Source organism: Camelus dromedarius, chromosome 6 (genome assembly GCF_036321535.1).
Source record: "Camelus dromedarius isolate mCamDro1 chromosome 6, mCamDro1.pat, whole genome shotgun sequence".
NCBI classification, from domain to species: Eukaryota; Metazoa; Chordata; class Mammalia; order Artiodactyla; family Camelidae; genus Camelus; species Camelus dromedarius.
In genome coordinates this window covers 22,415,718-22,428,090 of record NC_087441.1, presented here as the reverse complement: position 1 = coordinate 22,428,090, position 12,373 = coordinate 22,415,718, and the positions used below count along the sequence as shown (strand labels likewise).

Here is a 12,373-nt window from a genome sequence, read left to right as displayed (position 1 = left end):
CACTGCACCATCTCTTGGTAGTTTGACTCTTTCAATGACTATAAAACCACTTTTAATCACAACATTAATGCAGTTTGTCATGGTGAATCCTCCTCCATGTTCTTGCCTCAAGGGTTGTGAGGAAGCCCTGAGGTATTGCCTGTGGCCCTGGGTCCAGGACTGAGGCAGGAACCCCCTGACTTCAACTCTGTTGCTCTGGTGGGCAAGATAAGATTGAGGGTCACAGATAAACTGATGTGCAAATGTGCCTCCTCTGCACCTTTTGACTTTTTGATTACCTTGAAAAGAAGCTTCCAACTCTGCCTCATTATGGAGAATTTCTTGCTCATTAGGAGGTCCCACTGGCAAGAGGACATGTGGAATTCTATCCTTGGGCCTTACTTAGAACCAATCCCAGGAATATACACCTAGTCTACCAGCAGTTCCCATTTGAGATCTCTGGGAAGAGTATGGACATTTTCTTTTCATCTTCTTCCCTTTTATTTTTGCCTGCTCTCCTCTGGAGCAGGACTGATCTTGATCTTATATAATACTGTTATTGGCTTGTGGGATATGTACAACGAAGAATTTTAATTTAGATGACATGGTGATTCTTAGGAGGGAATGTGTGAGATCTTTTTTGGCTCAGTATGGGGTGTTTAAAAAGGCTGAGAAACATTGTTTTCAGGGATAACTGTGCTCATGGCCCGTCGCTTTCTATTTATTGTCTTTCCTTTGCAGTGATTCCAGTTTTGAAGAAATCCTGTATGACTTTCAGCCAGGTATTTTGTAATACCATCTATTTTTATTTTGGCTAGTGAAAGAAATCTGATCCTAAATATTAATCAATTGAGAGAGCTGGCCATAACTTTGTTATTAACCAAGTTCCCCACCGCCACAGCCCAGATGCAGATCTGTATGCAGGGCTTCTCAGTTGTTTGATGTGGTTCTCACCTCCTCTCTGAGCTCATACTGATCAATGATGCTTTTCAGTTTCTCTGCAAGCTCTGTGTTCTCCTGACACAGCTTCATATTGCGCTCACTCTGCTGCTCAATCTGGGCCTGGATGTCTGTCAGGGTACTCTGGAAATGACTCGTAATCTCCTTCCTTTTCTCTTCTTCCTCACGTGCCCGCTGAAGTGTTTCTTCCTGTGGATAGAAAGCAAACTCTTCCATTATGCCATTTTATAAGCACCCTGGGTTTACAGAACTCAGGGTTTGGTCAATGAAAGGAGATTAGTGTGCAGGGTTAAGTAGGATATTTTTCCTCTGTTCCCTAGAGGTAACATTGCTCAGCCCCAAAATAAATGTTTGAGCAAAGGTTTCAGTTGTGAATAGACAGTCACTCAGAGCAGGTGCAGCAAGGGCCTTGAATTTGATAGCTGGTGATGAATAGTCTTGTTTTAAAGATGACGAGTCTCCTGCTGAGTGAATAAAGTACATCAATTTCTAACAAACATGCAGTTATAAGGTTTTGCTCTCTTGGCTGTGGCCTGGGAAAAAGGCCACTCAGTTTTACTGATTGATGGGACAGATCATGTGTTCCCTTGGTTTGGCACAGAAAGAAGAACAATAGATCTTATGTTCCTCTATAAAAAGATGGCATATTAATCATGTGTTCCCCAAATTCTTGTATTCCCTCAATTTTGTAAGTATAAGTGATCACAATATAAACTTTTTCTTAGTTAAAAAAAAAGCTTTCACTAAAAAGCTTGGGAAGGAAACTAAGATAACCATAGGTGAATTATAGTAATTCAAGAATGTCAAAGGCAATCTGAGAAAATATGCTGGATATTTTATTTTTGAAGGAACAATCATTCCACATGTCACATAGAGTAATTGAAATGTTCAATGTAACTTTTGAATCTGAAAGCAATATTAAGTTTCAAATCTTCTTTAACTCTAAAGTGAAACATGTAATTTTCCCCTCTCCCGCTTTGTTAACACTTAAGAATTAGAAATTAACTTTTATATCATTTCTGTTCTCTTTTCTCCTAAATCAAAACTCCCCCTTCATTGCTAACTGCTAACAATGTAACCAAATTTCCCCCATATCTATATTGAGAATTATTTGCTTTGTGATTATTCATCTCATTCTTTTAGAATAAAAGGGTTTAATCCTGCAACATGACACCAAAGATAGAGACACTGCTGACAAGTGATACAGACATTTTAGGATTCCTTTCAGTTCTGATTAATTGTTATTATGAAAGCTTGCTTCATTGTTGGCAAGTAAAATTATACTGCATTTAGTTGCCTATCACGATGAAGTTATATAACAGGATTTTTAAAAAGAAGTACTGATTGAAACAGAAGTAATTGTGCAAATCCTTATTATGATAGTAGAATAATGTGATCAAAATAAAAACTGATGCTGAAAATATATGCTCTGGAAATATTTTAATTTATCATTAGGTGTCTCCTTTCTTCTACAATATTAACACATTTTCTAGCTCTAATATGACTCTTAGTATCAGAATCATAATTTTTCATGGAATAAACATTGAGTGGGAATTTCTTACGGATATTGTATAAGAAATTTATACTTCCTAATCTGAAGAAATTAGCTGTTGGAGATATTATTTCCCTGAACTTTGTATGCTAACACTTACTACATGTATTTTACTAAAAGTAATTATGGCCATCTGTTAAGAGCAATTGAATATACATATGACAGTGATTGTTTCCTTATTAAGTGATTAGTTTAGAAGCCAACAACTTCCTACTCATAGAGTTACAGTCCATAACCTGAATGCCATTTGCGTTCATAATTATTCCATCCATGAATGAATGAGTAAATGAAAGAATCATCCCATATTACCCAGAAAGTCTGAGTTTTTCACTGGCCACTGGCTACAGAAAGAAGGTATAGCTGTTAGTATGGCATTAAACACGTGTCAGACCATCATAGCACCCAATCCTAGCCCACAAAATGGCATCTTTCATTTTACATTACGTTGTTTTTCAATGAGAGAAAAATAAACCTACTGCAATCTTATAAAATTTGGAGTCCATTCATCAAGAAAATGCAATCATTTAGACAATGTCTGAGATTAAGTTTTCTTTTCTTTATCATGAACATAATTCAAAGTGAAAATTAATAATGCAAAGAAGATTGAGGGACAAAATTTGAAATAACTTAAGAAAACAACTTTGCAAGCATCACTGTGCATTTTAGAACCAATGCTGTGTCTGGCACACAATCCATAGGTATTCAGTAAATGTATATTTAATGAATCAATGAATTGTTAATTTACATGTAGACATATGAGTAGTTTGGACTAGAAGATTCCTATAGTCTTTTCCACATTAAAATTTTGTGATATTCTGATAACAAATCCTACCTATTTCTTTGCTAAAATCGTGTTGCCTGAGACACCCATTTCTTACAGGGCAGTTCTTTTACAGTACAATTTGAAGCTCAGATTAATTGCTTCAAATATATGTAGTATGTTGTTGAAATAAACCTATATCTCGGACTTTCACTGGTCTTTTTCTAAATTATCTTAAACTATGAGATTTTCATGCAGCTTTTTTGACTCACTGAAGAATTAGTTTTAATAAGGAATAGTGAAAGTTAAATTTTACAGTGGTAGAAAGAGCCTAGATATGCATTCTCTTTCTATGGCTTCCCAAACTCCTAGCATGTATAATTTTGATTCAGATATACTTAGGTTATTTCACTAATATGGCCAAGGAAGCTCATACCACCCTGACCCCTCTGTAGATGACAGCTGTAAACTCTGGACAAAACAACTACTTAAAGACATTGGAGAGTAAACAAAATCAGGTGGATTCTGGAGGGAAGTCGACACCTGTAGAAAGGGAATGGTATATTGTAAGTCTCCCAGTTTATATGGCTTTAGCTTGAGGGAGGACTGCAGTTGGTGGCTGCATGGAATGGGCAAGACTCTCATAGAAAACCTACCATCTTTCTGGCCTGAAGAATGAGAGTACAGAATGCCAGAAACTACAGCTACTAGAAGGTAAGGGGAGATTCCCAGGAAAGAGAGAGTTATGGAAAGAGAGCCCTAAATTCTATAAATAAACTCTGTCCAAATCTTTAACTGACCTTGAACCACACACGTGTAAGGCAGACTCAAAGCAGCCTAGCTAAAGGAAAAAAAAAAAGGAACTGAAAGTAGAGCTGCTGCACAAGAGAGAGATTTGTAGTTTGACTCTAACCAAGTTACTTGTCTGCTTAAAAAAAATCAACATTCTTCAAGGAGTATTATAGAGTCCATATTCTCTACAGCATAACAGCCACAACATTCAGGGTATAATCTATAGTAACTTGACATATGAAGAACCAAGAAAATGTGACTCATTCTCAAAAGAAAAAGAGGAGGCCTATTCCATAAAGACATAGATGTGGAATCAGCTGACAAGAAATTTTAAAGCAGGCATTATGATTATGCTCATTGATACAAAGGAAAATATTATCTCAATAAATGAAAAGATAGGAACTCTCAGGAGAGAAGAATAATCTGTAAGGAAGAACAAAATGGAAATTCTGGAGTTAAAAGTTACAAAATATGAAATTTTAAAATCACTGGATGGACTTAGAGCAGAATAGAGATAACAGGGGAAAGAGTCAGTGAATATTAAAATAGACCAATGATCTAATCTGGGTATAAAAGGAAAATAGTATTGGTGAAGAACATGGAGAGAGACTCAAGGACCTGTGGAATAATTTCAATTGTTCCAATGTAAATGGAGTTAGAATCTTAGGAGAGAGAGAGAATGGGGCAGAAAAACTATTTGAAGAAATAATGGCTAAAAGCTCCCCAAATTTGGGGAAAGACATAATTACAGGTATAAGAGCTCAGCAAATCCCAAGTAGGATAAATATGAAGAAAATCACACCTGGGCATAAAGAAGTCGAAGATCTGAAAACCAAAAATACATAGAAAAACCTTGAAAGTAGCCAGAGATAAATGACATATCACATACTGGGGAACAATAATTCAAATTATTGTTGATTTTCATCAGAAAGTATGGAGGCCAGAATACAGAATCTATAAAAGGCTGAGTGAAAGAAGGAAAAGGGAAAAAATCTTGTCAACCCAGAATTCTATATCCAATGAACATAGCCTTAAATCATAAAAGCAAAATAAAGACATTTTTAAATATATGAAATAAGAGAATTAGCCTATGCTGTACGAAATGCTAAAGGAGGTTCTTCAGGCTGAAGGGAATGACACCAGACAGAAGTGTAAAGCTTCAGAAGGAATAAAAAGCATCAAAAATGGTAAATATCTGGGTTAAAAATAGAAGACAGTTTTTGCCTTTAACTTAAAAAAAATGTGTAATTGTTTAAAGTAAAAATTATAACATTGTCTCATGGGCTTTATAAGTGTATGTAAATGTAAAGATGGGGGTAGTAAGTGAACCTATTTATTTGTAATGTTTCTACATATTATGTGAAGTGATACAGTATTAACTCCAGACTGTGAAAGGTTAATAATGTATATAATAATCATAGAGCAACTACTAAAAATAGAAAGAGGTATAATTAAAAATCCAAGAGATAAATTAAAATAAGAATTTAAAAATATTCAAATAATACAAAAGAAGGCAGGAAAAGAATGGAGGAACAGGAAACAGGTGACAAATAATAAAATGGAAGATGTATATCCGCTCCAATAATTACATTATATGTTAATGACTGCTGCTTCAATTAAATGGCAAATATTACAAGAATGAAAAGAAGCAAGGTTGAACTATATACTGTCTATAACAGACGCACTTTAAATATAAAGACCCAGGTTGAAAATAAGCATATGGAAAAAGATATACCATGCACGCAATAAAAGTAAGAAAACTGGAGTGGCTGAATTGGTATCAGATAATATAGACATCTATAGTGATAAAACAGCCAATTCATCAAGGAGGTGTAAAAATCATCATTGTATATGCACATTATATTAATGCCTCAAAATACATGAAGCAAAATTTGACATAATTAGAAGAAGTAGCCAATCCCACAGTTATAGGAGGAGACTTTTAACACCCATCCTCCAGCAACTGATAGAACAACAAGACAAACATTCAATAAAGACATAAATAATCTAGAGCTAACTGTTACTTATGCAACACTATACCTAACATCTGAAGAATGGGCATTCTTTCCAAGTGCATATAGTATGTTTATCAAGATAGACCAAAAATGATGGTCTATAAGAATTAAATAACACTTCTAAATAATCCATGGGTCAAAGAAGTAATCAGAAGGAAAATAGAAAATATTTTGGATTTGAATCTTGATTTTGGCACTTAAAATATGCGTGACCTTAGGCAACTGACTTGGATTGCTGAGTCTCAGTTTCTTCAATAAGATGGAGATACTAACCCTCATAGGGTTGTTGTGAAGATTAAATACAATACCATATGTAAAGCACTTAACACAAGTCCTCGCATAACAATGATACTTAATTCCATTGTCCATAATGGAAGCCACTACTGAGGGTGCCTGCGTACACCTACCAGGTCTCCTGCCACTTCCATCATTCTGTCTTTGAATGCTGTCCAAAAAGACCAAGCCATATCATTGCACTCCTTAAATATCTTTGTTGATAAATCTTCTCGCTTTGTCTGATTTAATTCTTATCTCCTTACCGTACATCATTACTGAAAGCCAGGAGATTTATGCAAACACAAAGTGCTATTACTCGGTTACATATCAAGCTGGGGATGATGCTCCCATTCTCGTCTACCCTGGGTTTTGATGGTCCTCGTGCAATGATTAAAGAGATGCCAGAAACTCATCTCCTACAACTTGTAATTTGAGAGAGTTCATCACACTGGCCTCTCATTTCCTAGATATCAAAAAACAATTTTGGAATACAAGGAGCTATTACCCTATTCTATTCTTCTCCCTAACTCCGTTGTACAAACTCAGTAATGATCTTAATCTGTTTCTTAAAGTGTCTTTTTAAAAAACACATGTAATAATAACTATCTCACAGGAATATTGATGTCTAATTAATTCTTGTTTGTTGAAAGCTTTAGGATCTTTGGCTGGAAGGCGGATTGTGGAGCATGCAGTATTATCTTGGAGAGCACTGCATCTTGCTTCATTGAATGGAGCTAGTGTCTGTGTGTAATCAAATTAACCACACTGCTAGAGGCTTACACTGTAATTAATGAAACCCATGCGGACTGAGTGAACTGATCAGTCTATTATTTTTAGATTGAATAATTAAGCTTGAAGAGCTTCAGTGTTTTCCCAAGTAGCTTCCTTTTTTCAGATGACTATTGACATTTTGGCTCTCAATCTTGTCTTATCCTGTCGGTTAGCTTTGTGTCAATTTATTTCATGTCCTGCAATTTTCATTATCATACAAAAACGATGAATTTTTATAAATTTTAATTTAAAGAGTAGAACTAAGGGCCTACCTTAAAAAAACAAAAGAAAACAAACTCCACATAAGAAAAAGGTAGGAGGAATGTGACACATTTTATTAAAGGTTTGCTCTGTGTCAGGTACTATGTGGGCATCTTACCTATGTGACCTCATTTAATTTTTCCCCAAACACACAATGAGGTTGGTATAATCCCCATTTTGTGGATGAGGTAACAGGCTTGGGAGGTAAAATAATTTAATGCAGGTCACAAGTGAGCAAGTGGTAAGGCTAGTACTTGAACCCAGGTCTCTCTGATTCCAAAACTCACACCCTTACCATGAGTAGTGGAAGCCTGTGTCTAGGCAGCATGCAAGAAATTGGGTCGCGTGGGGCCTTGGGGACACGTACCTTCAGTGTCTTGTTGTGTCTCTGCAGCTCCCGGCACAGGCTCTCCAGTTTGCTTCGAGCGAGGACAGCCCTGCTGTGCTCACTTTGTAACTGGTCCTTTTCCTTTTGGATCTGTACCTGTTTCTTTTGTAGGAGTTTTAACTTCTTTTGCTCAGTGCGATGTTCATCCAGCTAGACATGGGTGTGCAAACGTGAAAGAAAATGGAATCTATTTTAAGTCGATGGAAAAGGAGTAAGAGAGGAAATGCCTCAAGGTCACTCTGTGCTTGTTTGGATAGCACTGTCCCTGCGGAATCCGATGAACTTCGTAAATGCTGCCTTTTGTAGGTACAGTTTTATGAGCATGACATTTATAGGTTTTTCCTTCATCGTTATTATTATTGATCTCTTTTACTTTGCTCTTCTTTTTGGTGGTCTAGAAATAGTTTCATCTTTCTTGAGTCCGTCTAATGACGCCAGTCAATATAAAACGGCATGTCTCAGGATTCACAGTAATGCCTTGAGTTAGGAAAGTGGTCAGTGGTGTGTCTGCTTGGTTTACATTTAATTCTGACAATTCTTTCTCAAAACAAGCTTTAGCAACTATTTTTAAAAATAGGAAAGTGAAAAAGAATATGAAAATGAATATATGTATATTCATGTATGACTGAAAAGTTGTGCTGTACGCCAGAAATTGACACAGCATTGTAAACCAAGTATAACTCAATTTAAAAATAAATAAATAAAAAAAAACAGGAAAGTGAAAAGCAGCTTCCTGGTAAATAGAAGATGCAGTCTGGGGGTTGTGAGAAAGGAGGAGAGGAGAATGTACCTCTCAAATACATAAGCACTGATGATTTGTCACCAAAGTTTCAGAAACAGCCACTGCACAACTCAGCAGCCCTCATGGCAAACATCTGTAGAAAGCCTTGCTCCCACCCACTCCCACCCCTTCCTGCACCCTCCATGCTCGTGGCGAGTAAATCATGACCCATGTTTCTGCTGAGCACAGGTGACACCTCTTCTCACTCCTCCAGCAGCCACAGCCAGAGTATCAGGGGCACCGTGAAAAATGAAACAAGGACCCCTGGGCTTTACATCTAGGAGTGCTAAAGTTCTGGGGTAGGAGTGTCAGATAAAATGTGGGACACCTAGTTAAATTTGAATTTCAAATAAATAAGGAATAAGTTTTTAGTAAAAGTATATTCAAAGTATTACATGGGATGTACTTTTACTAAAAAAATTGTTGGTTTACTTGAAATGCAGAGTTAACTGGGCATTCTGTATATTTAGCTGGTAAATTTGGCAGCAAATTTTACGGAATTCTAGTTGGAGTGGGGGAGTTTGGGGTTTAACCGCCAGAGACTAGCGTAATAAAAGTGTGGATCTCAGACTGACAATCAGTGTGGCCAGGTGCAAACTGGAACCCTTTGTCCATAGCTGTTTCCTGTGCTGTACTTAGTTCCCTCAGGCATGAATGGTGCGTAAGCCAGGTGGGTGCTCGTCCTAATAATGGCCTTGTTGGCTAATGAAAAGGAAAAGGCCTGGGAGCCCTTGGGTGCTTCAGGACCCCAGGTGCTCCTGGTGCCTTGAGGAGCTGGATGCAAATGGGTATGCACACAAAGTTCTGATACGTGTCTCAGATACCCTGTCTTGAAAAAGGGTTTATTCTTTCTGAACTAGAACAACAGGACTGTCATACTGTCTTCAGTTGACATCCCACCACACTGAAATGTCCATAATAAACCCTTGCCAGATTAAGCTGGGGATATTCACACATGATATTCCATCTTCAGACTTAAGGGCAGTTTTTACTTACTAGTAAGAATTAGCATCAGGGAAAACCAGGCCATTATTACTATTAATGTTGATTGAAATTGGTATCCTCCTTGAGGTTCGGTTGGGAAATCAATGATATTTTATTGTGTGTCTTTCATGCTAACCTCATTTTGCACTGTAGTTATTAGATAGGCGTGAAACTTCTCGTGCTTCCGTTTGGACTTTATATGTCCTTTCCTGAAACTTATATATTGTTATTATTCTTACGGCCATTATGATTTAGACCTTGGAAGATTAAACCATCTGTCAGTGCTTCTCACCCTTAGCACCAGAGCTTGCGGGTCAGGTAAGTGTTTGCTGGGGGGGCTGTCCTGTGCACTGCAGGCTGTTTAAGTAGCGTCTCTGGCCCCTACCCACTAGATGCTGGCAGCAACGTCGATTGTGACGTCCAGAACATCTCCAGACAGATGTTGCCTACTGTCCCGTGGCGGGCAAAACCGCCCCTGTTTGGGGGAACACTGCTCTACACGGATTTATTTGAGCATCAAGAGGATGAAACCTTACCTGTGTTTCATCAGTTGGAAGAGGTGATTTGTGCTTGCTCGTTGACCATTTAATGTTCTAGCTTTACTGCAAGATCATTTACATTTGGAATTTACCCAGGTCTATCTTGCTTTGCTCTTAAGAAAACCCCTTAAATTTCTGACAATTTTTTTTTAGAGTGTGGCTAATTTTGTTCAAATACTTCAGATTTATGTGAATGCTTATGGGTTTCTTAATGAATGAAAGCAAACATATTGCAACTGAGTCATCTTCAGTCAAATGCGGGCTTAGTGATTTAATAATGTATTTAGACATGGTTCTTCTGTATAATTATAACAGGCATATAGGATTTTATCTGCAATTTCTCTTATTCTCTCTCTGTTATTATGCTAAAAAAGTAAAATTAATGCCAAGTACTAAATTAGAGTAGTATTAGTAATGTTGGTTGTGACTATTTTAAAATTGAGGAAATTTATAAAAATATTTCTTCCAGGTCATTTCTTAATTTAGTCACGAGATGTCCTTATTTATTAATGAATATATACAATAGTTGATGATATTACAGGATTTAGAATCTATAAGGATGCATGAGCTAGAGTGACAGTTTGATTCACAGCTTTGAAATTTAATGATTTATTCTATGTTAACACTTATATTTCAGACACTCTATATTAATATCCAAATCAGTGAGCAGGGAAATAGGTTTTAGTCTCCAAGTAGAAGACTGAAATTCTTCATAATTTTTCCTTTCTGAAAAGGATATGTAGTGGGTCTTGGGGGTCAATCTTTTCCTATTCATTTTTCCTAGCACAATCTTTTGGGTTTAAAAGTTTACTACAGGATGTGATACAAATGCCAAAGTATTGTAAGACTTGAATTGACTGGGATCTCTGGAAAGGGGTTGACTGCTTGGCTAGGAGAGTGAGTGGGTTCAGAGAGTTCCCAGAGACCAGGGTGAACAGCCCTGACTCATGAAGGAAATCGTGGGCAGACTGGATAAGTGATTCTTCTCTGATGTCCTGCTGTGAGGCCACAGCACCGTAAATAGAATGTTGCCTAGTTCATCCAAGTATGGAACATGGCCTTAGAAACCAAATGTGAATGGCCTTGATATGAGTAAGTAAATTGAAGGGCGAAGAGAAATCAATGTAGTAATTATTGAAAAGAGCAAGGATAGACAAGGTGAGGGTAGGGGCCAAGTTTTGGAGAAAATGTCTGTTTTTGACACCTACCATTGTATGTCACTGAAATTGTTCATGAGTGGTTAACCACCAATATTAAACAAGTTGCAATAAAATTGATACACTAATACTTGCTTTATAAATTTCTACCATTCTTTTGGAAAGCCATATGACCATTAAAAGAAAAGCATTTATCCTGCTTGATGTAGTAATCCCAATTCTGGAACTTTTTCCTAGGGGAGGGGGAGGGAACAAATCTCTTATGCATGATGGTGTTCACTGCAGCCATATCTGGTAAAACAGACAGTGAGAGGAATCTAAATGTCCCCAAATCAGAGATCCAGTGGATAAAGCCAATTAATGGAAAATGACATAGCTTTGACAAAATATAATTATGAAGACTGTAACTATGTGGGAATATGTCTGTCATATGAACCAAAAAGACAGATACTAAATTATATGTAACTTATGATGGAAGTTATACCAAAGGAATCTCTGCATGTATAGCAGAACTGGAAAGGAAGACAGATAAATCCGTTTGTGTTTTAGATTATAGAATTAGAGATATTTTTACTTGTGTATTCAGCATTTTCCTTATATCTTTGTTATGTGGTTTATGTGATTAAAAATAATTTAGCACTACTGTTGACACAGTTAAGCAGTCACCAGTCACACAGGGTTTCAGAATTTCTCTGGGTCTACTGCATGACAGTTCAGCATAACACAATGTGTCAACATACGAGGAAGAAAGGAAAGAACAAATGGAGATCACACGACTCATTAGAGTGAAAAAGAAGGAAAACAAGTCACTCATCAAACCCTACTCCATCAATAGGGATAAGATGCAACCAGAGACCTGAGGGGTTTGTGGGCCTGAAACTTCCTCAGTTCTGGAGATTTTCTTAAAAAAAAAAAAAAAAAGAGAGGGAGAGGGCATTACGTTCAGGGCCTGAGAGGGGCCCTAACTCAGACTTCTTTGGCTGCAAGGTAAATCTGCCTTCAGGGCCAGTTCGACCTACCATCTGGAGGAATTGTTTTGTTGGGTGTGTAGGCTTAAGATTCATTCTCCTGTCACTGCTTCTCCAAAAGAAATAAGTGGAACAATTCTTTTAAGGAAAATCAGAAACAAGAGAGAGGCAGAGAGAGAGGCATGTTGCC

General features: G+C 37.1%; 1 protein-coding gene across 1 annotated transcript in view; it reads right to left on the bottom strand.

Moving 5' to 3' along the window:
• The window catches only part of TXLNB (taxilin beta), a 41,514-nt gene that overhangs the window by 17,918 nt on the left and 11,223 nt on the right, over nt 1–12,373 (bottom strand). Inside the window, exons 4-5 of the mRNA XM_010983695.3 lie at nt 7,734–7,904; nt 934–1,128 (exon numbers count right to left, since the gene is read on the bottom strand). Of these exons, the coding sequence (XP_010981997.3) occupies nt 934–1,128; nt 7,734–7,904 (366 nt within the window). The remainder of the gene's footprint in view (nt 1–933; nt 1,129–7,733; nt 7,905–12,373) is intronic.